Source organism: Taurulus bubalis, assembly GCF_910589615.1.
Source record: "Taurulus bubalis genome assembly, chromosome: 10".
NCBI lineage: Eukaryota > Metazoa > Chordata > Actinopteri > Perciformes > Cottidae > Taurulus > Taurulus bubalis.
Window position 1 is genome coordinate 494,184 of NC_136598.1, and position 19,436 is coordinate 513,619.

Here is a 19,436-nt window from a genome sequence, read left to right on the forward strand (position 1 = left end):
ACATAAAAACACAGGACGGAGAAAAGGCAAAGGAGAGGTGTGGTAGAAGAAGAGAAAAAGCCGATGCCTCATCATCTCAGCAGAATACGACTGGCTGTCATTTCCTGCACCCTTCCTCCCTCATCCCTCATCCCTCCTTCCTCCCTCATCCCTCCTTCCTCCCTCATCCCTCATCCCTCCTTCCTCATCCCTCCTTCCTCCCTCATCCCTCCTTCCTCCCTCATCCCTCCTTCCTCCATCACTCACATTGAAAAAATCCTCTCCTACTCACAGCACTGCATCAAGCCACCCCTCCTCCGTCTCTCTCTTTTCTTTAATCTCTCTCCTTCGAGGGGGCCGGGCAGGATGGTAGTTAGAAAGCTGGCACACATTCAAATACACACACACACACACACACACACACACACACACACACACACACACACACACACACACACACACACACCATCATGAAGCCCTTCATGCAGACACACATATTCCGTTTCGGGACAGAAAGAGGAGCAGATGAGAATATTAAAGAGAGGGGGAATCAATAGATTCATTTTGTGGTGCCGATAGAGGTTGAGAGAGAGAGAGAGAGAGAGAGAGAGAGAGAGAGAGAGAGAGAGAGAGAGAGAGAGAGAGAGAGAGAGAGAGAATTCTTGCCCCGAGGCAGAACTGAAAAAGAAGGACGGCACATTGTAAAAATAAAACTTCCTCTCCACTCGTGCTCCCCTCCAACAGGCAGGGGAGGGAGAGGGAGGGAGGGAGAGAGAGAGAGATACAGACAGCCAGGGAGAGAGAGAGAGAGAGACAGCCAGGGAGAGAGAGAGAGAGATAAGGAAATGTCGATCTGTTATCTCGACGGTTCGGTTCACGACTTTTCTGCCAGCGCAGCACGTTTTGCTGAAAACCTGAGAGTGCGATGAAACTGAGATGAACCAGAAAAGAAAAGGAGCCACAGAGGCACAGATGGGAGGAGGTGCTGAGATAAAACCACTGCACCACCAAACCTCTGTCTCCCTCTCTCTCTCTCTCTCTCTCTCTCTCTCTCTCTCTCCCTCTCTCTCTCTCTCTCTCTCTCTCTCTCTCTCTCTCTCTCTCTCCCCTCTCTCTCTCTCTCTCTCTCTCTCTCCCTCTCTCTCTCTCTCTCCCTCTCTCTCCCACCCTTGGGAGGAAGCTCTGTTTCTATGTTTAGATACCACTAACTTGTTTTGTCAAATAGGTTTTGAAAGACATGTCATACACCTTTCTCCTTCCAACCTCTCCGGGTAACCAGTGTCACCAGTACATACCATTTAACCATAACCAGCTGTCAGAGCCTGGTCAGAGGGGCCAAGGAGACTTAGCGATGTGCCAAGTGCTGCTAAGATTGAGGGAGTCCTGTGGGTGGGACAGGGAACAGGAGGCCTTTGTTAGGCTTCTGGTTACACTTTGTGGTTTCAGGTAAATGTTAATAAAGTAAACACATTGTGACTTGTGCTTCATGAAGCTGTTGACTTTCACCATGGACCACAATCTCTGTAAGTACCGGACCTCCAACCTCCAAATTATGTCTACTGCGAGTACTCCCCTCATTCACATGTCCATCTGCAACCATTATTGCATTCTGAATTTCTACAGTGAATATAGGAGAGGAAATAGTGGGTTTAGGAGTCCGAAGAAAATGTAAAGGTTTATTATTATTTCTATGTAATGAAAGATCTTTCAGACTAAACTAGTTATATAGTTATTGAAATATTTATATATATATTTCAATAATTACATATTAAAGCCTTCACTTGAAGTAGAATAAGAACAACTGATTCAGAACCCTTTTAAACAACGCTTCATATGAACTCTGTTTGCACTGCGCCCTCGTTCTCCCACCATGGTTGCAGCTACATTGATGTCTCTCTCTGGCGCTCGTGGCTGTGTATCTTCTCGTGTCACAGCTTAACGGAAGAGAAGAGGAGAGGCTATGCAAGTGAGAGTGTAAAAGAATCCGTCAATCTGTGCCCAATTAAAACAACTTTTAGTTAGGACTGTGATGATGGTCACTGAACTTCTACGAATCGCACTGCCCCATTTGTCACGCCGCTTTGAGAGGGCAGCAGCGGCCTGCAGGGAAGAGCCGCCAGGTCCGGGCTGGAAGATCAGCGGCTGGGAAAATGAACGAGTAAAACCCCCCTCCCCCCCTCCCCCCTCCTCCCTCCTCCCTCCCCCCTCCCCCTCCCCCGCCATCCCTCAACGACCTCCATGATGAACGCCGAGCTGCGGCCGCTCAGGTCAGGCGCTTAATGCGGTGCAGCGGTGTTGGACGGCTCCCAAATGTGAGTGTGGAAGCGGGCCGGGGGATAACAGAGGGCCCGCTCGCTGGACTATAACGATAAACGGTTAGGAAAAGGCCGTTTGGACGAGCCATTTGTGTGGAGCCGTGTGGTGAGGGAGCGGTTCTCCACCGAGAACCGAGAACTGCTAGCATTTCACAGGATTCGCAGGCTTCAATATTTTTCGCAGAGAGGGCAGTTCTTACCGTGTTGTCCGTGTGAGAAACTGAACAACATGTCTGCCACTATCTACTACTGGGTGTCAAACATACGGATCCGATCCGCCAGGGGGTCCAGCTCGACCCGCCGGATAGCTGCTAAAATAAAAAAACATACATTTCTTTTTTTTGCATTCTCTTTTTTTTTTAGGTGACAGGCTTTTGCCAACATTAGCCTAATGAGGAATATTGTGTGTGACGGATAGGATTTCCGATCTTTCAGCAGATTTGGAGCCAAAAGAAGCATAAAGTAAAATAATTTGTAGCATTTTCAGTTGCAATCGATTCATTCGTGGTGTTGAGGAGTAAACAGTGGGCTGATGTCTGAATGTTTGGTCTTTATGTTTCTAGTTTATTGTAGAAAGACCTTAAAATAGGGTTTATCATCCAAAAAGCTTCACCAATGATTTAAACATAGAGAAATATTGTCGTTATTATGCTATGATTTTACTGGTCTGGCCCAGTTGAGATCAGAAGGGGCAGCATTTAATGAGTTAGACACCCCTGTGCTCCTCGTTCTAACGGAGGACACACTCCTACAGTAGCGCCTCACTGCTCTGACAGAGGAGGCGGCCCCTCATCCAGATGTCAAAAGGTCTGCTGCAGACTCTGTCCTTGATCCAGGCACACTTCTGTCACAATGGCACGTGTTGAGCAGCAGGTTGTTCTCTTCTTCGATACATACAAATCCATTTGCACGCAATCATGAACCAGGAAGTATGAATACCACAAAATAAACACACAGGAGGGAAAAGACTGTTTGTTCCCCGTGTGAAACGTAAAGTCTCAGTCATTTTGTTGCCTAGACCTAACTAAAATGTCATTTTGAAAAGACTAGTGGAAATTGACACGTGCTGCTTGACTTTTGTAGGGAAAAAAATATATATAGTAAGAGTTTGTGTGACATGCTTTGTCCAATACGTCATTATGTTTAAATGTCAAGAGATTCTCATCCAATAGAAGGATATAGTCAACAAAAGTGTGACTTTAAGAATGAAGCAAAGGTTGCCTTTTGCCCCAGGACTTTTACATACCATGTTATAAGACTGCAGTTTTTCATTATCTACTTCTACTGCCAATTATCTCCCTTTCCTGTTGCATTGTGCAGCAGTGAAAGAAGATGCTGCTGAGATTAGCTTCAGTTACATCACTCCTCCACGCTGCGGCCCCATACTGAAGGCCTCTCTCTGCACGCTGCAGGTGTGAAAAAATAAACAACAGGAAAATGTGAAATACTCGCCTGAGAATATTTCGCATCAAATCGCTTTGGACCAGCAGTGATGCAAATTCGCAGGATCGTTGCTACACTTTGTCAATACAGGTTTGAAATAGCTTTGTGCAGACGACCAACTAGCAGCTTCTGGAAACCGGTCTGAGCCTTTTTTTATACTGCAAGCTGTTTTATTGAGTTTCCTTTTAGCCAAATGCTCTGAGTGAATTTGAGTTCCTTCTGGTAAACAGTCATGTCGTATACTGTATATGTCCATGGCTTTTATTGTGAAAGGTGAGAATAAATGTGGGTGGATCAGTGTGTGGTTCAGGCAACAGAAGGACTTTGGGTTGGCCAAGGGCCGCTTGTTTCCTTTCAAAGTTCTGGGAGGCAGAACATTGTCCTGCCGCAAATGGACGTGCTGTTGTGAAGGATGTACAGCCCCTGCAGTTGAAGCCACGCCCCCACGCCAGATCCAGGCCAAAAGTCTGAACCTGGAAAAAAAACGACCTGAATCTGAAAAAAAGTTTTGAACTTGAAAAAAAAAAATTGAACCCGAAAAAAAGAGATTCAAAACTGTGAAATTAAAGAGTGAAAGTTGAAAATATAAAATCTGTTACTGAAAACTGAAGAAAAAAATAATAATTCAAAGTTCAATATCATTGATTTTTCAGGTTCAAATCTTATTTTCAAATGAACAATACATATGAACTGGATTTAGCTCCCCAGTAACGGAGCTCCAGACTGCAGAGGCGGGGCACACAGGGCAGAGTGGGTCTCCTCTGCTGTACAGGGGAGAAGGCCAATAACTCTGCCAAAGAGCTCCACTCCCGTTATGAAATGTTTTGCACTCGTGAGTCAAAACAATAAGCACTGCTGCTGTGAGCTGGAAAGGGGGCTTTTCACTTGAGTCACGGACTAGAACAGAAAAGCCACAGACTGGCTATTTATAGTGGAAGGGCGTGTACGGTGGCCAGCAGGGACAAAGTGTATGAGCAAAGACGGAAGGTAATGCAGGTTTTAAGACCCTCATCCTTTTGCCTGTAGAAAAGGCATTGATTTCAGCCATTTTGCTTCATGCTTCAGATTCTGGGCTCTAATGCTAAATACATTCTATCTTGTGACTCTTCTCGTTGACCTGTTTTCTTGGCACCGCTCTCTCATCCCTTGTGAGGAGCCACTGGAGGGTGTAAATGCCGGGCACAAGGGAACAACAACAGCCGGTGTGAAAACGGAGAGGGAGATTTTTCTTTCACTTCCCATCCTTTTCCCAGCCGAGCCGGAGAGCCATACTGTTGACCTTTGAAGCACAAGAGGGCGGCATCTCAGCGCCTTCAGGCGGCCACAGCAGCAGAGGCCCAGCCAGGCCCGGCGCCAGGCACTGATTTGCGGGGGGGCCTTACGTTGCCTTGGGGGGGACACTTTTTTTTTACAGCCTATGGTAGCATAGTAGTTCAACTTTTCACCTATAATCGAACTCCGGCACAAAAAGGTGACAGACGGTGTTATTTAGAATCTCACAAGCTAATAAATAGGCCAGCTGAGCAGGAAGCCTACCCAATAGAATTAGACATGAACCGTAGGCCTATGTCAATCAATTAACACAGCAATCAAGCAACACATAAGTCCCACAATATGTTGTGTTGAAAGATCAGCAGATAGAAGATTCAGCCACAACAAGACGTTTAAAAAAAATAGGCCTAAAAAGGTGTAAAATGATTAGGCTCACACATCCAGCAACAACATCAACAACAATAACGATGACAACACACTCAACAACAACACACTGTCCGCTGTTTGTCCGAAACAGAGCGGAGCGCAGCAACGAGGAAAAGGGCCAACCAACAGCTAGCCTCCAACAGACATGAAGAAGACATTGCTTTGCATTACATGTTTGTTTGTTTGTTTTTCCCAGAAAGAACAAACACACAGGCCTACAACCAATCATGTAGCCTCGTCCATAGGGCCAGCAGGCTGGATGAAACCAGATAACTCACCATTAGTAGAGCGGGAGACGACGGTTGGCCGCCAAGTGAAATCTGCGTAGGACAGTGTCCCTCCATTCACTCCTGAACTTCTTTGTTAAGTCCTTCTCCAAAGCATAATCAGGTTGGCCTTTTGTTTGTGGAGCATCGACTGTCTGCGATCAAAATGATTTTGCTCCTTTTTTCAGGAGAAATGTAAAAATCTGGCAAGTATTTGTCATTATTATATGTTATAAAGGCTTAAAACACTGTGCAAAAGGTTAAGAAATGTATTTCAATTTGTATCATATTTCTCTACTAAACAATTGAAAATTAACATGACCAAAGCTTTTGAGATTACAGAAATGAAATTGAACCTATTTTACATCTTCTCAAACAGTTTTGTTTGCATAGAGCATTCAATGTCCATGTTATAGACTTTTATGTGTGTCCGTGTCCAGGCGTTTTAGAGATTTGTTTATCTCCCTGAAGCAGTTCTGGTCCAGCTGAAGACAGAACCCATTATTGCCCTCCTCAAACATCCAGGCAGGCTTTTACAGGCAGCTAGTACAGTGTTTCCTCCCCAAAATGACTTTCTGCCTGTCTTTTCCCACTGTCCTTTGTGTTTGTGTGGACAGAAAAGTGGCCTTTAGTGAGGAGTTTAGGTGGGACAGCAAGTGGCAGAACTCTCAGAAAATATACTAATACTATTGTTTACAACCACAACATATTATTTCCAAAGAAAACACCACTCAAAAGGCAGTGAAAAGCAGGTCAAACTATCTTCCCTGCTCTCTTCCACCCCTCCCCCACAGACAAGCTCGCCGTCGTTTTTCTATACCACTACCGTAATGGACCGCATGGCACTGGAAAGCTACGCTTCTTAGCGTTCAGAATCCGTTGGAATTACGTCGATGGCGTAAATATTCGAGGAGTTACGGTAATCTTAGTTGTGCATCCTGTTTGCATGTTACCTCCTGAGACAGCTCCTGTCGCCGGCGACAGAGAGTTGCGCTCTTTTTTTTCCCGTGTGATAAGTGACTGACAGGCTTGTCTGTCCAGGGCGGGCCCAGCCGAGTCCGAGGGCGGGCCCGGCCGAGTCCAGGGCGGGCCCGGCCGAGTCCAGGGCGGGCCCAGCCGAGTCTGAGGGCGGGCCCAGCCAAGTCCAAAGAGGGCCCGGCCGAGTCCAAAGAGGGCCCGGCCGAGTCCAGGGCGGGCCCAGCCGAGTCCAAAGAGGGCCCGGCCGAGTCCAAAGAGGGCCCGGCCGAGTCCAGGGCGGGCCGTACCTCTTGTAAACACTAAAACTAAATACCTGTGTCACTCCCTTTCTGGTACAGAGAACTAATCCCAGCTCATCTTTCCACCTTGAATTACTAAACCTTTTTTTTCTTTTCGGTTCTAATGAAATAATAAATCTGGGTCACACCACATAAATGGAAATGAAGCATGCATTTTAAAACAAACAAAGAGTTTGGAATCAAATAGCAGAACAAACAAAAGGTATAAAACTCCTTTCTCATCAGCCAGTTTTATAGAGTGGTGCAGGGATGACACACATCTGTAGGCCAGCCGGGTCGTTAGCATCCACTGTTCCACCGACAAAAAGCCTATGGGATTTTTACATTGGATTTTGGATTATTACAGAAAGTAAGATGTGTGGCAAACATACATTTATGACCCTTACACGTTTTGTTCAGCAAGTTCATCTTTTCAGACACTTTCAAATTTCCCATGAGAGTGGCATCTGAAACTGTTATATTTTATATTGTAGAACAAATCATTAAAATATCTCCAGCTCATGTGAACTGCAGGTCTTTTTTCAGACATCTAACCAAAAAATTTGCAAAAAGTGCTGATTCATTTCTGTGCAAAAAGTGCTGATTCATTTCTGGAGTTTAGGACTCATCCCTGCATCACTTAATTAATATTTGCTTTAATGGCCAGCAATAGTCAGGTTAGCCATTATGCCACTGTTCCTGATGCAGAGCCTTTACGGCACAATGTCCCCAGCATCCATTGGAAATGACACGTTCTCAAGAACAAAACTCATGTTCAAATGTTTTGAATATGTTAGCTGATCTGAAAACCACTTGGACAGGGTGAGGGTAATGACTTCTCACCTGGGCTCAAATATTAGTAATAATTAAAATTGGGAGAATTCCGCCGTCACGGTGAAAATAACTGCTGGATTAAGCCCGGAGGATTCCTTCTTAGTTGAAAAGAAACCAATGTGGACAAACAGGAAGCAAACAGGAAGCAAACAGGAAGCAAACAGGAAGCTGGCTCCACAACAACTCCCAACTGGTTCCGCCTTCGCACGAGGCAAGAGAGAACTGCAGACGAGAGGTCTTGGTCACTTATGCTGCAGTCAAACTACATCAGTGGTGGGGGAGTATCACTTAATGGCCAATTAACACCAAGCTACCCCATGGGACGCAAGACTCTGGTTTTCATGGCGAGCTGTACAGCTCTGGATTGGCCACCGCAGCGCGGTTTTCTGTTGCACATTCTTACGCTGCAGGCCTCCCCAATGCACCACCCACACTGAAATGACTTACATGAAAGGCACGGCTGGTTTTCACCGCTCCACCTGCTCTGCTGTGTGAATCCACCCTAAAACACAATCGTGTATCGTCTCTGAAACACCTCCGGCTATTTTTTATCACAGCGTACGATGTGACAAACGGGGCATTACATAGACACTCGTGGGCCGAGATGAAAGCGGGTTACGGGATCATCACGAGATCCCCAGCACAGTTCAACCTGAGATCATCCATCTGGACGCCCTGCCCTTGACCTCGTGTTCTCTCCAATCCAACGGCCACCCGAGGGACTTTGCTTTTCGGTCAAAATGAGAATTGGGTCTGTGGGCACATTTCCGACTGTCATCTGTCAGCCCTCCAAATGCGTGGTAATAACACTCAATTATGCATCCTGAATGACGTTGCTAGGTTACGGAGCCGGCTGAAGTGGCTGATGGGACCATCCGGCGGTCAGTCGGTACCACGGACCAATCGAGGGTCCTCACTCAGCCACTTGGCAGCTGGAGTCTGAAACGTGCTCTCAAATCCACATCTGATGATGAGGATGTGCAGATCAGCTGCTGCCTGGAGGATCGGGGGGTTGGTGACCAACCAAAAAATGTATTTAAAATCCTTCAGGGAAGCTTCACCGCTCATTTAACTCCTCCAAGATGCACGATTCAATATACGTTATAGATTACGGCACCAGCATTTGATCTGATTTCTGGCTTCCACATTTGCACCGCATGAACATTTGATGTTTTCTGGGCAGTATCTTTTATGTGCGATGTATCTGTGTGTGTTGTTTTACTGCAGAGTTCAAAGAGTTTTTTGCTGCATATACACTCTTTCCCCCTTTGAGCATTTTCTAGTCTTTGTTTTAAGTAGCAGAACATGTTCAGTCTGGCTTTACTCCTAAATTTCCATATTGATACCACGACATCCTTTACTCTCCATTCAGCAGTGTACTGCAGGCGCCCACCTTGTCTGCACCCGGGGTCCTGACTGCTCCGTGCAGACCCCGAGCTCTGAAACGTGTGTCATTCCTGGTCGAGAGCACTCCACCAGCAGGCGCAGGAAGATTTAGGGTTTTCACGAACAGTTGTTTGATCCAAGGTGGACTCACACCTCCTGTATACGCCTCACTGAGGATGTATGCAGTGTTGTAGTGTTTTAGGATGTGTACTTGTATGTGTATTCAGCTCTGAATTGTTTCTGAATCCTCATTTCTGGTTTAAAAAAAGAAGATTGTGAGATAAAGAACTGAACTGATCTGATAGCGGTTGCCCTGAAGCCAAATCACATTGTTTTTTCCTTCAGTTTACTTGTCTTTTGTTGCTCACCGAGCTGTTCATGTAAAAAAAAAGAAAAAAATCCTGACAGCCTGAAAAACCCTGAACGGTCTCCTACGCGCTGAAGACCTCGGTGAGAACGACTCACACTGGGATGATGTGTGTTTGGAGCAAAGAAAAAAACACTCATGCTGCATTCAAGTGCTCCTCGGATGGTGCCGTTTCCAGAGTTGGAGAGTCGCTCTTCCCTTTCATTTAAGTGGGGGGCGGTGCAGTCGGGATGCCGGGGAAGAAGAACGCAGCCGCCTGCAGCGGAGTGAGCTTTACGTCGTGATGAGGAGAAGAACATGAGCCCTATTGTATCGCCCAGAGCGGTGGAGCAACGCGTTGACAGCTGCTTCCAGTGTCTGCGTGACGACGGAGAGCAACGGAAACGGATCCGTGGCATTTGTTTAGGTTACAACCTCATTCCACACATTACATGTGAGCTAAAACTGGATATGCAATCCGTGAGTAAATGAACAGTTTCTCACCATCAACTCAACATTTACTTCCATCTGCAATGTTTCTGCATAATAAGACGTCGTTTTAGCAAGCCGAGCTGTTGCTCAGACTTGAGGGGGCGTCCATGTTAATTTTGCCCGTTGGCAACTCCTGTTTTGTTTTTCCGATTATTCACTCACTTCCTCCACTTGTTTCCATCGTGTAAGAATCTTTTTTCCTTCACCTGCAGAAGCATAACTGACAGCGTACACAGAATCACACTGTTTCGCGTGTGATATGCCTGTATATCTATGTACGCCCCCAAAGGTACGCTCCCACACACACACACACACACACACACACACACACACACACACACACACACACACACACACACACACACACACACACAATCAGCTGTTCCCACTGTTCCTGCAGTGACCTGGAGACCTCCAACAACACTGCCATGTGTAAAACGTACCATCCTCTGCTGCTACAGGGGCAGTGAAGGCACCGCACACTACTTTCAGACCGCTGTCTGCACAGAGCCTGCAATACCAAGGGAAATACAAGCAAACATCATTGAAACCCACCCAGAGCTCTCGCTTGTGCATCACAAAGTCTACCAGACACGTCGGGCTGAGTTTCAGGTAATCGCGTAGTGTGAGCATAAAAACACTGATTTGAATGTATCACCAAGTGTGAACATCATAAAAGCTTCAATGAAGAGCTGGAACCGGATGATAGAAAACACGTGTGTTACCATGACACAGAGTGGAACAAGGCCATTTGATTTCTTTGGAGCTGAAGACAATGTGCTATTTACAGGGATTTAAAGCCACGGGATGCAAATTGAAAATACCCTGTATTTGCTAAAGCATCCAGCCTCGTCAGCCACCAGGCAGGAACTGGATCTATGTACTAAATGTTCCCTCTGAAAGATGCACCACTCCTTTTCTCCCTATAAGTCATTGTCATTTACGAGCGCTATATCCCACAATTGATGGATCACTCGACAAAAAAGCCATTGTTTAATCTGTGATGTTTATGATGTAACTCCACTCCTATGTTTGGACACAGCAGATGTGATGCAGTTCTTTCTTTCTCAAAAGTTCCCTCGTGATGCACTGCTGGTTTCAGGATTAGATACTCTCATTCTGTCTGAACACGTGTTTTAAATATTCAGGAGAAAAACTTAATTTTCTTCTTCTCAAGGGACTCTATCTTTGTGACCCACAGCAGCCACACCCCCGTCTCTCTTACCGATATATGAGGATGTCATCTGAGGAGCTGTTGTACTGGATCTGGTACATGCGGACCCCTGGTATGTGGTTCTGCGGGGGCCATCTGATGGTGGCAGAGCCGGACGTCAGATCCGACACGCTGACCCTCTGCTGATCGGACCGCGCCTGACCGCCGCTGGCGTTGGACTTGATGGACGTGGGGATGTCCGAAGGCCCCGGGTCGAGGTCCAGTTTGGGGTCAAAGTGCGGCGAGGGGTTGACGACCAGCTCAACCGGGGCAGTGGCCTCTCCGGCTGCGTTGGATGCTATGCACGTGAACTTTCCAGAATCCTAGACATCGTTGGAAAAGAAAAGAGTTAGCTTTTACTCGTATAATAAACAGACCATGAGTCTTTTATTCACTTAATTCATGACGGAATTTGGGTAGGTAAACAACCATTTGAACAAAGATCAGATTTCACACTGACGAAGCAAAACAAAGATGTTCTTGGTAGCAAGCTAACAGCGAACCATTGGATATGCTAACGTCCCTGCTAAATGCAGGCAGGAATATTATTTACAGATCCTGATGTTGCGCTTCAATGTAATAGCTGTTACAGCTCTCTCTCTCTCTCTCTCTCTCTCTCTCCCTCCCTCTCTCTCTCTCTCTCTCTCTCTCTCTCTCCCTCCCTCTCTCTCTCTTTCCCTCTCTCTCTCTCCCTCTCTCTCTCTCTCTCTCTCTCTCTCTCTCTCTCCTCTCTCCCTCTCCCTCTCTCCCTCTATCTATCTATATATATTTATATATATATATATATATATATATATATATATATGTTGTCATTATTTACATTTGCCTTAAATGTTGTACTGTAAATTCAAAACGAACAAAATATTAATACTAATTAAACGTATAAAGACTTAATAGCCTTTGCAGAATTGTATGTGTTACACACATTGTCAGGTAGTTACAGGCAATCTGCCAGAATGTCCAAACTGAGTAATGTACATTCTTTGTTTGTTCTCTGAGATTCCAAGATTAAATGATACCAAAAAATATTATTTTCCCTCTCTCTAAAAACAACAGTTTTTTGGGAAAAAAATCAGCCAGTGGCTGAAAAATGTCTATATTTAGAGGGATTTGGCACAAAAATGTGAACAGATAATGCAAAGCTTTTCTTTTGTATCCCAGCTTTGCAGCTCATTGTAAAAACGTACTGAACAAACTACTTGATATGAAATACACCTCTTAAATCCATTCAACTTATTTTGCTTTACTTATGTAAATTTAATTTTTTATTGTATTACTGGGCATCTTTCAGAGAGGATTATTGACAGGGAGATTGGGTCTTGATGTGCTGAAAAAACAAAATGCCCAATCAACATATTTGTAAAAAACATGCTTCATAGATACCAATCTAATACTAATCTCTCAAAAAAGCACTTCTGTCAAAAAGACTTCATTTAATTATCTCTATAAATGTCTAAACATTGACATACTAAACATTACTCATTAGATTAGTAGTTTTGGGTATTTTAATCTATACGAAGAAACTTCAACTTTCAAAGTCAAAGCTCTCGTCATACATTCATGACATCTGCCCTCTGGGTGTAACCCGTCCTCAGCACGAGGAGCAGAGGGCCCCAGAACCCAGTGGTTGAAAGACTCTGCCCCTGAGCTACAGCTGCCCCAAATAGAAAGTATATGAATTGACCAACACATTGAGCAATAGTCAGCACAAGCATAACCAATGAAGCCCCGCCTCTACCTTGACCGAGGCCTTGAGGATGTCCAGCGAGCCGTTCTCGTAGCAGACGGTTCTGGACGTGTTGCCGATGAGCTTTCCCTCAGGACTGACCCAGTGCGTGGACGGCTCAGGATCCCCGATGGACTTGCAGCGCAGGCTGACCTCCTGACCCTCCATCACGAACATCTTGGAGGTGTGGCGAGTTATCATCGGCGGCTCGCAAACAAACTCCTCCTGTTGAGGGACATCCGAGCAAAACGTTTATTGTTATTGAGAATTCACTCCACTAACTCTACTATCAACAGCTGCAGGAAAGGAGCAGGACTTTCCAGAGGGGTGAATATTAAAAACGTGCTGAGATTCTAACTGCAGTTTTTGATTTTACAGAAAAAAATAAAGTGAGATAAAGTATCCAAGAAAACATGTGAGAACTACAGAAGTGAGCTGTCTGTGCACAGAGCTCATCACCGGCTTCCAGCGGCGTGTTCTTCACACAGTCGTCTCTCAGAAGGAGTTCTGTTGTGTGCAAATGAAGATTAAGTGAGTTCAGCCTTTGCAATATGTAAAACCCACCCACTAGCACCTAAGCCAGAATAAAGCCAGTCAAAACCCTGGCGGAGTATTATCGCGAGGCCATGCAGGGCCTGCCAAGGCTTACCGGGGCTTACTCATCATTCCTACCACTCAGTGCATCTTCAAAAACACTTTTTATTCTGAACCCTCCTTGGGTCTTGTAACCAGCAGAGAAGATTGCTGACCTGATGACCGCTGGGCTGGAGCTTCTCATACAGCACCGGTGCAGTTCAGTCTTGTATTACATTCTAACCCTCAATCGCTCCCGTGAAGCTCAGAGTAAAAAGGGCTGTGATTGAACCAGGCTGCTCCCTGATGTGAGTGTGTGGAAGTGTGTGAAGGAGTGTGTGAAGTGCTCATCTGGACTTATTATCTGTGTTGTCTAGTTAACCCCTCAAATGCCCACCACAGTCAACTCTCCTTTCCATTTCATGAGGATTGAACCGGTCGGATTGCTGAGCTCCCCGTCGGAGAGGAAACGGTGCCGAGCGGCTTGCATCCATTTCAAGGGGGTTCCTTGGCGGCCGATGGCTAATGTCTGACTGCTTGACGGATGCAGTGGAGGCCCCCTTGTCCTTGCAGCGGAAAGAGGCTCTTAACTCTCTGAGTGTTAATATGCCCAGACGCTTGTGGTGACACAGGGGGGGATTGACCTCTGTACAAGGCTAATCCTCGTACAGCGATCCTGCAGCACCTCTCGGAGGGAGGCCCGCGACTATTACTGGAGGTGAGGTGAAGGTCTACGCGTCAACCTCTCGGAGATGATGCCAATTAATCCCATCTTTATCTCATGGTGCACTGCCACTTATCATTGAAGAGGGATCGGCTCCTGAGGATCTCCAGGTGAGGCGTCACCCTCTGTATCCTCCTCTTTAAGGTCACATTTTGAACTGCAGCCTCTTCCTTCTGTTATCTCTCCAAATATCCGTGTAGCTCTGCAACCGTATGGAAAGGCCCCCCAGCAGGTGGAGAACAGGCCCCTCAGCGGCTGCTCCACCTTTAGTCCCACACCATCGAAACACGATGTGGAGCATCTACGCGTCTGCACTGGATCGTCAGCAATATTTAAACGCTACTCCTCTGATGTGGCTGTTCCTTCAGGTGGCACACACTGTAAAAATTTGCTTTTATATAATAATGATGATGCCATATATTGTTTTCCTGTATGACACACAGTCTTTTACAATAATCCCTTGGGTCCTGTGATTGTCTTCTTCCATATACATAAATATGTTCCTCTTAAAAGTGTCTTATTGGCTTTGGTTGTTTTGCTTATTTTTCTTTTTTTGTGACAAATATATATTTTATTCGGATTCTGAGGGTAACAGAACAGGAAGTGGCTTCAATCACCAAACTCATCCGGCGTATTTTTGGGACAAGCGTCAATATGAGACGGGCCTTTAATTCTTTCTCAGCAAATTGTTTATTTAATCCATCATGAATATTTGTTGTATAGAAATGAGGCATTGAAAAACACATCAATTATGAATCATTCGTGTACGACCCTCTCACTATGGCGTCCCGGGTGTCCATACAATGCCTCCGTACACCTCTTAAAACCCACCTCCATACTGAAAAAGTTAAGGGGTGAGAACTATACATAGTAGGATGGGGACACTTTTTTTTCCGGTTGCCAGCAAGCTAACAAAAACAAGCATACCCAAACATATGGGTATTGATGAAGCATTGTAGAACAACTCTCTCTATCATCTGTTGTTGAGGGATTGCTACTCAGGCCTCAAGTCAAACCATGTCATTCACCTTCTGACTTCTTGTGATGTTTTAGTGAACATTTCCCTAAAACATCACAACCAATCCATCACACAGCAATGCATTTAATGAACCCTCTACAGCTTCTTCCCAATGTTCCCAGCATTCACTTCCCTGGTGTTGATATCTTTGCCTGTTTGTGTTGCCTCATCCCGGCCTGATTTGTTTGCACTACCTGTGTCCTGATCTTGATCCGATAAGTAAAGGGCTGTTTTAACTACATCTCACCCGGCTGCCTGGGTCCTGCTATTTAGTCCTGTTTACTCCTGTGTTTCCACGAGGCGTAATATTGTTATGTTGGTTGACAGGAGGATAGAATTGCATCGTGTGAAAGCATCATGAGCCAGAACACATGGGCTGGAAGGGTTAACTCATTTCTGATTTACTACTTCAAACCCAGTAATTGTTTGTATGTAGTCAGGGTTTCCTTTGTCTCCAACATGTCTCCAGGGACTTGTGATGGAAAATGGCTTTATTGCTACATTTGCAGTGATGTTCATTAATGTGCACTGTCCTTGTTAAATAAACCACACAATATATAAAACAACGTGGCTCACTTTTACCCGACACTGTCATCTTAAACCAGATCTTGGCTATTTTCCCTTCATTTCCCCCCTTTGTGTCTTCTAATTGTACAATAATATCGGAGATTAATACATGACGCAATGTCATGAATCTGATGCATTTTGCATATCAAACTACATGACTCCACACTTTCACCAGAAGGTTCACTCCTCTGTGACACCCACCATCTGCCCGGCTCAAGCGTCCTTGAGAAGCACGGTGATCGTGAGCCACAGAGGGCTAAAAGTTGAGAAGGCTGCAGGATGCCGTGGATTTTGATGCCAAACACACAGAATGCAATTTCTAGGCCCAACACGTTTAAATCAGACATTTTTTAGCTGACAGAATTAGCCAGCTAATAATCACTTGGGGCTCCTGTTATCAAGAAGTACAATATTTGTGTTATTATTCTCACGAAAGGTAACGAGATCAACCAGCGGCCCCTTTAGATGATCTGTTTGCAGACTCAGCATTATCTATCAAAGCAGTCCCGAAGTAAGTACGGCTGGACTTCAAAGCTTCTTCTGAGGTTTTCCAATGAAGCATCAAATCATTGTAGTCATGTTATATTTTTGAAAATAATATGTTTTGTTCTTGCGGGTATATAATATAATAATAATAATGTAATTGTGTGGTGCTGTTAATACAGGAGCTGCCTGCCTTTTGTGAGAAGCAAGCATGACAGTAATATAGACAACATGTAGTTTTTGAAAGGCTAAAGGCCAATGAATATTTATTGAAGCAGAAGATAAAAACATGTTGTGAATTTTGGAAATTATTATATCTATCTTTTTAAAAACAAATGTAGACTTTTAGACTTAGTAATTCACTTGGAATTTCACATTGGAAATTAACAATCCTATGCAGCCAATGAAACATCTGTTGGTTGTGAACATTTTGACGTGGTGCTCTTTGGGGTCCCGTTTTACCAGTGGCGGGCCGTGGATTTGGTACCTACGCATGCTGCTTGGTTTAACAGCTGAGCGCAACCAAATGTAAACTTTGAGGTTCTGTTTGGACCAGCAGAGAAGGCTTAGCAGGACCTGACGGCCCGCCACTGATTTACACAACATTCGAAAATGGCATTTAACATAAAAAAGTAGCAGAACTAACATCTAAATCATAGCTAAATCATGAATATATACTTTTAGGTGGGACCTATGAGCAGTGTGCACATCCCAATGATTCATGTAACTTCCTATGATCTGTATGTTAACCACTAAAGAGAGAAAATACTTTCAATAATGTTCTAAATCAGTGCTTAGTATCGCAAAATAACACCAACGCTTTGTAGGAGTTGAACTGATGATGTCCTCAAGTTGAAGCCGGATGCCATAACCTCAGACGTCTCCACTAGTTCAGAATGGTTTCCTAACAGCAGCTTTCATGACATTACATGACTTCAACCAACCTCTTTAATCGTCCAGAAGTATTTCCCAGCCAGCTCTCTCGGTGAAGCGCAGGTCTCCAGGTCGTCCTCTCTGGTCAGTCTGCGAAGCCAGACCAGCTCGCAGTTACAGTGCAGCGGGTTCCCGCCGAAACTCAACACCAGCGCCGTGAGAGGGGAGCCCTTCATCTTGGCGTACACCGGGATGCGCAGGAACAGCGGGTCCGGAGGAATCTTCTTCAGCTTGTTGGACGTCATGTCCAGTCTGGTGATGGAGACAGAACACGGGGAGGGGGATCAGTCGAGGACGCTCACTTCGGTTGCTTGGCAGCATGCTCAGCTCAGAGGAACGTGAGGATATCAAATCTGCTTAATTAATTGGAGTAACTGTTTGATCCGTTTTGAATATATTCAATAGGTTTAACTCTCAGCCATTGAAAGCAACAACACTTAGCGCTAGAGGACAACAAACCAAAGAAGGAAGGAAAAGACCCATTTACAGATATTAGAAGATTTGAAAAGAGATTTGGAGATTTAGACTTCAGGCTAAGTATTCTATAGGTATTCTAAAAATGAGACCGTGACCTAAAAAAGGAAGAGGCCACATGGAGCCAGCCTGCCTGCTAATCAGTCGAAGAGCTGAAGTTCCCGCTGAGGCCTCAGTATTGCTTCTGTAAAGTAGAAGTAGAAAGCTTGAACATAGTAGGTACATGTTGCACGGATATTACATGGTGGATGAATGCAGATTATAATACACATAATACACTTGACTGTTGACGAGTGCAGAGTCATTTGTCCCTGGGAATGAATGCTGATGGAAACATTTTCCACTTAAGGCAAAAGCCAGGTGTTAGTGGGCTTAAGTCTGAAAGGGGCTTTAGTTGGAGTGGAATACATCATAAGAATCTACTGAAGGTGTGTGAATCTGAAACTAATTCAACAAGCTTCACTTTTTTTCTTCTTTTTAAGAAAACGTCTGAAAACCTTCTGAAAAGAACAATCTCTAAGTCCATCTCCTGCTGGCTGCAGCTGAAGTAATAGTTTTGAATTCCAGCCATATAAAAGTAGATCAATTATATAACTCTTTACTTTTCATTGACAGGTCTTTTTTCACTGGCAGCTCCTTTTTGATGGCTTTTTCTCTGCCAGCTCTACTCACATGCATCAGGTGGGGATGTGAGTGACTGTGTGCTTTAAAGCACGCAAACATCCCTTTTGGTCTGACTCATCCCTGTAAACCCACACTGTGACAAAAAGAAACGTACAAACTCGACCCTGAACAGATTGAGGTATTATGGAAGTATCTTCCTGCTGTCAGACATGGACAGCCTTATTATTTCACCGTCGCACAGATCACAAATAGAATAATCTTTTTAGAAATAATATTCAGTGATGGCTATTTTTCAACCCATTTTTTTGCAGAGAGTTGAGTCACCATAAGGGGAAAGTCTGTTGCAGCGTATCAAATGTAGATTAACAAAAAAAATAATGATGATGTAGTGCAGGCGAGCAACGGCAGAACACGTTCGATTGGTATTTGATCCTCAGCCCACGGAGGTGATCCCGTGGCTCCGGGATGGGGTGGTGAAAAATCCCCTTTAACCAGAATTATATTGATAATGGATGATAATTGATAATTTCCTCAAACCCAAAAGCAGACTGGTGCCAACGGAGCGAGGCCAATTCTTCACCACACAGCCCAACATGGCCAACAGTGTGACGGGGCCTCAAGAGGCATTCTGCCCCAAGTGGCCAAGATGAGAAATTAATGGCACTTTGAACGTCATTTCAAGGTCATTCTCAAACTAAAGACCAAAGCCCTCTTCATGCAGGAGGAAAACTAGACTGTAAAAGAAACACAGATCTGTCTCTGAGTACAACATATACCACAATGCACCAAACTATCTCTCTGCTCACCGTGGACAACCAGCAGCCGAATCAAAGATGTTTGCACCCTTTCTTAAAGGCAATCCGAGCGGCGAGTATGAAATATCTAATTACATTAAAACGAGATGGGGCATGTTGAGCTGAATTGGGGCCACGCTCAAAGTCAATCACACACAATGGCATCAGACTAATGAGATCTGAATATTCCACGGCTGTATTTTTTTTGGGGTCATTTGGCCACTGCACCATCTCTGGGAATTGAACAGTAATTTTTGCCGGCCAAAACGTTGGAGCTGATGACTGGCCATAA

At 44.9% G+C, this 19,436-nt stretch overlaps 1 protein-coding gene across 2 annotated transcripts in view; it reads right to left on the reverse strand.

Moving 5' to 3' along the window:
* The window catches only part of LOC306742220 (leucine-rich repeat and fibronectin type III domain-containing protein 1-like protein), a gene marked incomplete at both ends in the record, with an annotated part of 40,873 nt that overhangs the window by 12,069 nt on the left and 9,368 nt on the right, over positions 1-19,436 (reverse strand). For both annotated transcript variants that reach the window (XM_079224562.1, XM_079224563.1), the window contains 3 exons: positions 11,241-11,551; positions 12,967-13,179; positions 17,264-17,504. In XM_079224562.1, coding sequence (XP_079080688.1) covers positions 11,241-11,551; positions 12,967-13,179; positions 17,264-17,504 — 765 coding nt within the window. The remainder of the gene's footprint in view (positions 1-11,240; positions 11,552-12,966; positions 13,180-17,263; positions 17,505-19,436) is intronic.